This window comes from Callorhinchus milii, unplaced genomic scaffold (assembly GCF_018977255.1).
Source record: "Callorhinchus milii isolate IMCB2004 unplaced genomic scaffold, IMCB_Cmil_1.0 Scaffold14, whole genome shotgun sequence".
NCBI classification, from domain to species: domain Eukaryota; kingdom Metazoa; phylum Chordata; class Chondrichthyes; order Chimaeriformes; family Callorhinchidae; genus Callorhinchus; species Callorhinchus milii.
Window position 1 is genome coordinate 5,887,739 of NW_024704755.1, and position 11,013 is coordinate 5,898,751.

General features: G+C 39.7%; 1 protein-coding gene across 1 annotated transcript; it reads left to right on the forward strand.

The window, feature by feature from the left end:
- The first annotated feature begins 2,149 nt into the window (after positions 1-2,149).
- Positions 2,150-10,611, forward strand: dpep1 (dipeptidase 1). The gene is made up of 10 exons (XM_007889342.2): positions 2,150-2,381; positions 2,748-2,874; positions 3,204-3,336; positions 3,965-4,115; positions 4,534-4,603; positions 5,058-5,234; positions 6,072-6,156; positions 7,325-7,400; positions 7,875-8,010; positions 10,033-10,611. Exons 1-10 carry the CDS (start codon positions 2,278-2,280, stop codon positions 10,120-10,122), a joined length of 1,149 nt encoding a protein of 382 aa, XP_007887533.1. The 5' UTR covers positions 2,150-2,277; the 3' UTR covers positions 10,123-10,611.
- Positions 10,612-11,013: the final 402 nt, after the last annotated feature.

Consider the following 11,013-nt stretch of genomic DNA (forward strand, 5'->3'; position numbering starts at 1 on the left):
GGGGCTCAGCAGATTGTGGGTTCAAATTTGAGCTGAGAGTCCATATTGATTGGGGGAGCACTACATTGTCAAAAGAAACATTTTTTAGATGAAACGTTAAATCTGAGTCTCACCTGCCTGCTTTGGGGGAAGTTAAAGATCTTTTGGGACGATTCGAAAAGAGAAGAGAGTTTCTCCTAGTATCTGGCCAACAATATTATTTATGATTCTTTCAAGAATGAAAAATGGCTGCCATATTTCCCTACAACTAAACACCTGACAATAATTGAGGCAACAACCTGTGAAATAGACATTTTAATGTTGCAGGCACTGTATCAAATGTAAGGATTGTTATTGTTAATATTAATAGGGACCTCCGTAAAAGGGAAGTTTTATTAATGTGGCCGGTACACAGTAATTTAGAGAATTAAATAGGATTCTTGTAAGAAATAACCAGATACATTTCTGGATAGAAATACGTTGAAACTGTGTTGGGAGAATTTTTTTTGGTGAAGGGATAAGTGTGATAACATTTTGTTGACAATAACAGTAGTTGTGAGATGAAGGTAACATAATCATACAGCAAACACACAGAGAACAAGGAAACGAAGGAAGGAAAGTCACCTCTGTCCGCTTCCTAAACCACAAGAATCAGGCTGACGCAGGTCCTACAAGTCAAGTTCCACTCAACTCTCTCAGCCTGAGGAATGTTATTTAGTGAGAAGGCCCACAAAATTGAGGTGGGGAAATAAACACAAACGCAGTCAGACCAGAATAACTGCTGTGACCTTCTAAATTTTCAGGTACTGAAAAAGAAAACTCACCATTTAATTAAGGGAAATGGGCAAACTCCATGTGCCTTTTATTAATAAAAATTGTAAGTTCTAAACCAATGATTCTTCCAGTGTAAAGGCCAAATACTAGCAGGAGAATTAATCAAAAACATGAACAGTACCCAGTATGGCAAGGTTGGCAGTTTGGTTACAGTTCAAGATCTCTTACTTCCCCACCTTCATTCAGTGGAAGATCTTTCCCCCCGTAAGCACACGCATCCCATGCATTGTTTAGAGGTATTGCTTTCCTGATAAGAAACCCATTGGGAACAAGCCACAATTCCTTAGAAAATTGTGTATACAAACACAGGAATGTACAGGACTGGAAAAGACCATTATGTTCTATTTGACCAGCCCCAAAGTAACATTTGTAAGATACTTTGTTATGCTTCATTCACTACTGAAAGCTGTATAGGATAGCCCAGTGAACTACAGAATTTGCCAGAAAATAAATTCAAGGGGCAAAAATGGGCTACGTGTAAATACAATAGAACAATTCACGTCAATGAAAGTCTGTTCCTGTTAGATGTCTATCCTATCCCTACGGCAATGTCACAGACGTCACATGCTCAGACACCACAGCTGTATTTAGAAATGTCCTATTTCTCTTTCTCCTTTGTTATACATTCTCCCCCACTCCCACAAACCCACATGCGCACATATATCAACTGCATCTCTTGGCTGAACTGAAGTACAATTGGAGCAAGTCTTTTCCTTGTGACGAGGGAAACACGTCAACAGGATAACTCAATGAATTCAGTTATTTCTGCTTTTAGCAAAATTCCAATTGTCATTAATAGGTCACTGATATGACAGAATGTACAGTCACTGAATCCAGACACTAACAAGTCAGATTCAGATGGTGGTGGTAGTGGAATAATCAAACAGTGGAATTTTTCATAAAATGTTTCACTTTTCTGTGCCCAAACCTTTGTAGTCACAGAAAACCTGCTACAAGATGGACTTGCGGTGCACCATGTGGTTTTCTTACCCTGAGTCTTATTATCAGCAGAATGTTTCAGAGGTCTTTAAACCTACTTTCTGATGTGTATAAAAGGCTCTTACAATTAAAATTGCATTTGATATATAGCGCCCTTCACGTCGGAAGGATATCACACAGTGTTTCACAAGATATATTATAAAGTACGGTGACTGTGCATTTTATGGGCAAAACTGGTTTCCTGTAGTTGTTCTTCAATTATAATAGCCACTGTGAATTTTCAAAGGTACTTGAATGGTTAATAGCCAAGGATTTACAAAGACAGGAGTACATTTTTATGGATGTTGCTCTCTGCACCTAGAATTTTATTAGTGACAAATTTGGTGATTCAGCCAAGTGATAATGTATTGAATCCAAAGTCACAGTTCATCTCCAATTTGACTTGATCCCAGGAAGATCTACAGAGCGAAAGGAAACAGAAAGTTTAAGGACGCATATTCTTTTCCAGTCACAGATAGAGAGAAGATGTGGATCTCGGTCTTTCTTTTCTGCCTTTTTACTCTCACTTCTGCAGATGAGTTCAATGTACGGGCAAAGGAACTAATGAAAAAACATCCACTCATAGACGGGTGAGTATCTATAAAAGTCACAAAACTGAACAATTTCTAGATTTGCACCATATATGGATTTAAGTGCAATTATGGATCAAGATAGTTGCTTTCTTTTAGCTATCAGTGATATTTACAGAAATTGTAATCTCCGTGTTAAAGCTGTTTTTGTGTATAAACTTGCACTAAGCACTCGGTGTCCCAACAAAATGCAATGAACAATGCTAATGTTTCCTACAGCAACTGCACTTATATAAATAATAATTCTTGCATTTGATATATCGCCTTATCCCATTTCTTTTATGGGTGATTGACGTCTTTATATTAGAATTAATAGATACCAAAATACCACAATTTGTTTTTTGACATTTGAGCCCTTCTTTTCAGACACAATGATTTACCCTGGCAACTTCTAAAACGTTTCCACAATCAGTTGAACAAAGTGGATCTGAACACATTCAATGAAACCCACACCAATATCCCTAAGCTGAAGCTTGGCCATGTTGGAGGACAGGTATGGTGTTTGTTTAGTCATCGATTGATTGAAGTATTTCGCTAACATACTCCTGCAAGAACATAAAGTAGCAATGAATGAGAAAGGCCATCTAGGCCATGAAGCTGACTGCATCCAATGGATCATTCACAATTTACTCACAATAATTATATTCTAATATAACTGATGTAATCTTACGAAGGGACTTTCAGGAGCAAAACATGGAGAAAAATGTTGCATTCCTCCTGAGCCCCAAAAGATCAAGGTTACCTTTAACTTGTTTGATTGATTAACAAGAACAAATTGAACTAATTGTCTGAAGTGGACTTTTGTGTGTCCCACTCTTCTAGTTTTGGGCAGCGTTCACACCATGTGACACCCAGTACAAAGATGCTGTGAGGCAGACCTTAGATCAGATTGATGTCATCCACAGAATGTGCAAGAAATACCCTGAGACATTCACTTTTGCTGAAACGAGCGCCGGTGAGTTCATAATAATAATAATAATGATGATGATAATAGTAATAATAATAATAATAATCCTTGCATTTGATTTAGCGCCTTATCACGTTGTCCAGACATCTTAAAGGGCTTCACAGAATATACCGTAAAGTGAATCGACTATATTTTGTGAGCGAAACGCGGTAGCCAATTGCGCACATGGCAGTTGTGGAATGAGTTATCCATTCCCAGCATTTTCCATCATTATTTATCTTGAAAGATTGGCCAACCAAACAACAACAACAAGATTCCATTTATAAAGCGCCTTTCACGTCAGGAGGACGTCCCAAGGCCCTGCACAGTTGGGTCATGACCCGAGCAGGGGGGAAATGGTCAGGGTGAGGGGAGGGAAGGGAGGGAGCGAGGAGGGGGGAAATGGTCAGGGTGAGGGGAGGGAAGGGAGGGAGCGAGGAGGGGGAAGAGAGTCGAGAGGGGAGCTGAAGGCACGATCAAACATCGTACCAACAGGGATCCAAACGTTAAAAATAGAGGAGAATCGAAACAAAAATCTCTCAAAATCTGTCAGGAGGAAATCAACGTGATTTGTGACATCGCTTTGAATTCAAGTGAAAAAATCACTGATAACCTAAATCTCTTTCTTTCTGATCAGATATAAGGACAGCTTTCAAAAATAAAAAAGTGGCCAGTTTAATTGGTGTTGAAGGCGGACACTCGATAGACAGCAGCATGGCTACACTACGCCTCTTCTATTCACTAGGAGTGCGTTACATGACCCTTACACACAGCTGCAACACACCTTGGTAAGGAATAAATATTGCCATCATTTTCTCTCCTGTTAAAAAGATGGTCACTATTTGATATACGTGTTTCATCTAGTTTAACCCCATCACGTACAGTGTTCTGTTATGCCATGACATGGTAGCAGCACTTGTGTTCTTGAGGTGCCAGCTTACAGCTTTCTCATCAGATTTTTCTCAGTTCATTTCATGTTAGTACTTCAAAGCAGAGTAATACATGGTAACAACCTGATCACAGTACAAACACAGTGCTTTTAGTCTGTTTTACATTATTATATCACACGATATACTGGAAAGTGGAATGACTGTGTATTTTGTTGGCCAAACATGACAGCCAATTGCGCACACCAGGTTAACTCCAGATTAAACCATGTGAATTTACGGTCTGTGACCAAAGAAATATTTTGTAAAATCCTTTCAGGGCGGACTGCTGGAAGGTGAATACTGGAGCTGTGGAAGCCGAGAATAATGGACTGTCAGATTTCGGGAAGGTTAGTGAGTGCAGTGCATTTCATTACAAACATCCTCATAAATCTGAATAGATGACTGGCTCCTTTCAACCTTTCCAGTCACAATAATGTTGGTTCACATTATTCATGCAAAGCAGATTGAGAATGAGATTGAAAGGCCTGTGTCCTCATGTAAAACTGCTAGAGGAGCCATTCTCATTGCCAATACTCGACAACATCAACAGTGTGTTGAGACTCATGTTGAAACACCACTGCACAACAAGTTCAGTCTTATTTCCCAAGTTCCTGAGGTAACTCGGTTACTGAGAAATCCCATTGAGAAATACTGCAAATTAGATCCACTGAAGCTAAGAGATCACAGCATTGACAAAGCCAGGATGAACTCACCTCAGTGATGATGCATGAGTAAGTGTTAAATCAGATGCTGTTGGTTCTTTTCAACCTGCTAATATCGCTCTCCTTTATTGAACGTAAGAAAATCATCAAAGAGATGAACCATCTGGGAATGATCGTGGATTTAGCCCATGTTTCTGTCAAGACGATGTCTGATGCGCTGGAGGTTTCAGAGGCCCCTATAATCTTTAGCCATTCATCTGCCTACGCCCTGTGTAAGCACGAACGCAATGTGCCGGATAATATTCTGAAGATTGTGGTAAGAATCTCAATAATCGTAAATTTCTCTAAATCGGAATTTTGTAGTAAAGTTTACTGATCTCAGTACAGTACAAACTTAGCTCAATGACCCATATTTGCCCACTAAATGCAAAATAGGCACGAGGTGTTAAACTTGACATGGGGCTTGAACCCCACAACCTTGGAGGCCATAGTGTTACTAACTGAACCAGGCTGCCATCAGGTTCAATCCCTGTGCCATTCTGTTCCTCCCGCCCCCCCCGCCCTGCATGTTAAGGTGCATGTTAAAAAAGTCCCATCAAGACAGGATGTTAGTCTTCACCTGGCAGTACTGATGCTGGGCCCAGCACTGTGAGGAGGTTTCAGTGGAGTAAATGTCAAAGGATGTATATGGTAATGGTTTTTGGTAACTTCCGATACCATTACGCAATTTGCAGCTTCTGGGTACAGAGTGGTTGAAAATCCAGTTGTGGCTTTGAAAAGGGAATTGGATAGGTACTTGAAGAGGAAACATTTGCAGGGCTATGGGGTAAGAGCGGGGGAGGGGACGAGTTGGATAGCCTTTTCAAAGAGTCGGCACAGGCACGATGGGTCGAAAGGCCTCCTTCTGTGCTGTAAGATTCTATGATTCTATGGTGAAAGCAGAGGCCTGTACAACAAGCTGTCTGTGGAAAGACAGATTCTCTAAATATCACGGCACAATGACAACCATTCAGATGAAAATCAATGTTTCAAGCGATATTTAGTAAATGCTTCTAGAATATGAAAACACGCCGTGTGTCCAGGACTTCAATTCTCTGCATATACCAGGTCTTTCAGCTCATTGACCCGCTGTATTGATGCATTTATTTGACAGAAAGAGAAGAAAGGTGTCGTCATGGTGAACTTCTACAATACGTATGTGACCTGTAGTGACAATGCTAATCTGTCAGACGTAGCAGGTCAGTATATGCAGTGTTTGACATACTCTTCATTCTTAAACCTTCAACTCGAAGGTGACAATCGATCAATCAATGATTGTGATAAACCAAATTTGTCCAGGAGACCATGTTTTCAGCTTCTCTATTGATTAGTTGCTCCTGCACCAAGCCTGCCACTTCCGTGACAGTGCATTCATTTTCGATGAAATCACTGTTACTGTTTGCATTTTGTCCACAGAGACGCAAATGTTTTGCAGATGTAGTTTCCTGTGTGATAACAACTATGCACCCACCAGTGTCAGCAGAGTATTTTAGAGTGGAAGGGGAAGAAGTGGAGGGTTGGAAAGCGGAAGAAGAGAAGAGTGTCAAGTTATGAACTTTTTTTAATTACTGAAAAGGCGCTGCAAAGTTGCTAGATAGCCAAATCTCATTTGGAGGAAGCAGATTACAATGAGATAAGACTTAAGTGACTTCAAGTTAGGGGAACAACTCAAAAGCAGCAAGACTCATTAAAAAAAATCCATGAGGCACAGTGGTAGATCTAATGCTGCAACCTGTATTCCTGGCAATTAGCTTAGCTTGATCCTGTTCACACCCACGGATACAGAGATAAGAAAGAGGGATAAATAGCTTGGAGGTCCATCAAGCAAGTTCCCATGAGGATCCCTCAACCCACACAGTGTCCACCAGCACATCTCTCCATCTGCTGCCACTCACCTTGCTTAACAGAGTCTGATCTCTTGAAATAATGTAGGCCTTTTATTCAGCCTGACACCCACAGTACCCTCTGTACCTATAGGGGAAAGGCGAGGCTTTCAGAATGAAATGTTACTTTCAGCAGTTGTTTAGATTGCTTCAATACCACTTTGCAGGGCTATTTTGTGTCCCCAACCCTCCATGAGTTAGAGAACCTGAAGTTGAAAGATTGAGGTCAAACATGAGTTGCAAGAAATATCGACAAAGGAACACAATAGAATGGGGTTAATTCTAAGCATTCAGAGACGCTCCCCTGTGTGGAGGGTGCTATATAAGTGCAAGAAGTTGTTGTTGTTAATTATCATGGTGACATTGTCTGTTCAGGAAATGTATTATAATTGAACTCATGAACTCAAGTGAATTATCCCACAGCTTTGAATATCACGGTTAGAGTTAGAGTAAGATTTAAAAACTTTTCAAATTGTTTCTGCAGATCATTTTGATTACATCAAGAACGTTGCTGGTTACGAGGCCGTGGGGTTTGGTGGAGATTACGATGGTGTCAACAGGTCATTTTGAAAAATCCAGCTCATTTGCGATTGTTATTCAGTGCTACTCCTGGCTCGGAGTCAGGCTGAGACTCTAACCTGCGTGAAGGGCGGTATATAAGTGCAACTTTTTATTGTTGTACTAATTCACTGTCAATTATCAATAATAATAATATTAATCCTTGCATTTGATATAGCGCCTTATCACGTCTTTGAGATGTCTCAAAAGGCTTCATGGAATATATCATAAAGTGGATTGATTGTGTATTTTGTGAGCGAGACACATGAATTGTTTAGTTAATTGAAAATGTACAGTATAAATGGGGGACTTAGAAAAGCAAACAGAAGCTTACTTAATAATAGTTAATAAACAATACACTCACCCACATCATAAACTGGTACAGCTGTACTTAAGGATCTTCATGGAGGAACAAAATGTTCCGACTTGATACTTCACTTAGGTCAATGCTTACGGTTGCCTTTCACCGATTGCAGATTACCTACAGGGTTGGAGGACGTGTCCTTCTACCCGGATCTGGTGGCTGAGCTGCTGAGGAGAAACTGGACTGACATGGAGGTGCAAGCGGCTCTGGGAGAAAACCTCCTCCGGGTCTTTGAGGCCGTTGAAAATGTGAGGGCCACATGCTTTAAACCTTTACCCCCTGGGATTCTCATATTTTTGGAAACTGTTCTTTTTAAATTCAGGTGACTGCTAGTGTGTGTAAACTAGAATTAAACCAGCACTTGTTAATTTAGTAACAAGTGCTGGTTTACCCTGGTTTATCCCGATTTGCTTAACCCCCAATCCACCACCCGCTGCCTCCGCTCGACTGGCTCCGGCCTCCTCTTTGTCCCTCGTGCCGTCCCTTCCACCATCGGTGGCCGCGCCTTCTGGAACTCCCTCCCTCAATCCCTCCGCTTTGCCCCCTCATTCCCCACCTTCAAATCCCTCCTAAAGAGCTTCCATTTTGATCGTGCTTACGGTCGCCTAACCCCCCCCCCCCTCCCTATCTCCCTGGCTGGTTGTCAGACTGCCACTGTGAAGCGCTCCGGGACGTTACCCCACGTGAAGGGCGCTATATAACTGCAAGTTGTTGTTGTTGTAGTAGACCCCCCGATACAAGGCAGCCCATAAAATTCCAAGCTGCTTTACGACATCAAAAGTGGCCTAAATGTCATCATTTTCAGGTTGTGATGCCATCAATTACACGACTGAGGTGATGTATGCAACCTTTCACGTTAGTCTCGAAACATTTCAGAGTTATGGGGAAAAAGCAGGTAAATGGGCCTGAAAGAGCCAGCACAGAAGTGATGGGGAGAATGACATTCTTCTGTGCTGTAAATCTACAATACGTTTCTATGGTTCATGGGATATATTGTAAAATGGAGTGACTATATTTTTTGGCTGAACGGGTTTAATGTCCAGACAATATGCTGAAGCAATTTAAAAAGTTATTAGGAAATAGAACTGGCACAGTAAAATATAAATCTACAGACATTTTAAGGCTGATTAGAATACACTAAGCACAGTGTGTCCACACCTGGTATAGAAAAGAATAGTAAGGTTAATCCCCAATGCAAAGGAGCTATGAAGTTTATGCAATAATAACAAATTGAATCTTTAACCATCTATATTAGATTTTGTTTATCTTGTTTACATTTTCTATTGCTCTGTTAGGAGCTTTAATGTCTGTGTTCCAATGCCATCACTTAATCTCTTCGGTAAACTTTCCTGTGAGAAATGTGTATGCTATTGTTGGTGAATCTTTTATCTTTTATTTCCAGCACAGTACATGAAAAACCTACGGGAGACACTCTCCCCCCAGTCCCAGACTACACCTTACAATGTTAAAAACAACCTTTATTGTTGGCAATCTTGTAGCAACCTTTGGAGGAAATATCCAATCAAAGTCCAATTTGCCTATCTAAGTGGGTGATAAAATGGCACTGTTCAAAAAAAGGAGGAAGATTATTTTCGTATCCTGGTCAACAATCCTCCAGATAAAATTTTATTATTCACTTCCTGGTCTATAAACTAACTTTAATGCTATATAATTTAGCAACTGAGCACCCAACCAAATAAATATAATAAATAGAAAAGTCACGGTTGAATTAGATAAGCATCAGCTGCAATAAAGTATAGCAACTCTTTCAGAAAACAAATGGCAGTGACTAAGATATGAACCTAGATAAAAATGTGGAACTTCACCTTCACATTGATAATAACAGATATCACACGGTTGTTAACTAAAGATAACAAGAACTGGAGTCAGGTTTGCACTTTTATGCTCCAAATAAAGGGAACATTTTCCTTTTTTCTCTTGTCCCTTTTGAAGAGAACAATTAATACCCTACCCCCCCCCCCCCCCTCCCCCTCATCTGGACTTTTGCTGTTAATTTATTGAGAAAAATTATTGGTTTTAACATAATCTATCGTAAAAAATGCTGAATTTTGCAGAACCTTCGGCTTTGGGGGGAGGGGATAAACATGGCCTCTTGTTAAGCTGGATCACACATTGCTCTCAATCGCAAGCAGTGTGGTTTTAGTTAGCTGAACTCCAGCAGGGTAGAAATGGCAGCAATTCAACAGTGAAATTGAAGCAAGTTGGGTTGTACAGGAGGGACTGAAACCTTTCTCTTTTGTGTTGTTTAGGTTAGAAACGAGCTGTTGGTTGATGACACCCCCATTTCTTATGACAAGGTTCAGAATCCATGTAGAACTTCTTACGGCTATTCAAACTGATCCAATACCGGAATATCACTAAGTCTTCTGCCTGCATCTGTCGCTCTAGCTGCACTATGCTATCTGTTAGTGTAAGGGTCAACAAACCACTTACTGTACGACAGTTAACATCAATATCTACAAGGGGCAGTGCTGTTGTTGTATCACTGAAACAACCATCACCTACGATAAGGAAATCCCAATTGAAAGAAAACATGATCGGGAGTACAGTGAACTTGTTTAGTATGTGTGTTATTGAATTCTTATAATTCAACCCAAAGTTATCTCGAGACATTTTTATTAATGGTTTGTTTTTCAAATGTCAAGCACTTGAAATCACATAATTCAACAATTCAATCAGTACTATGAAATTAGCATTATAAAATATGTTATGTCTTGACTGAATACATTCTATATGATGTTCGTTAACCTCTCTCTCATCAATATAGTCTGTATTCTGTGTTGTGAAACTAAGAATTATGACACAATAAAACATATTTTCAAATAAAACCAAGTTTTTTCAGTGTAGCACGAGGACAAACTTACAGTGCAGTCACTCAGAAAATTGTGTTACTTTAACTTACTAATGCTTTCTTCCAATTTAATATTATTATTATTATTATTAATAATCTGTAAGGCATAGTCTTAAATGTATTTCCTTTCACAAATGGCAAACTAATTATTTGATGTTTGATTTTTAAAAAATCTCTTAGTAGCAACTACTATCAGACACTGGGGGAAAAAAGGCAAAGTTAAAGCAATTAAGGTTTATTCAGTAGAATGACCCAGTTAGTTATTCATTTCCCATTTTTGAAATGGTACTGGAAATTAAGACAACTTTTAACATTTGATATTTGAAAGTGATGATTTATTCAAATGTGAATCAGATAGATTTCTTTTATGATATAATAT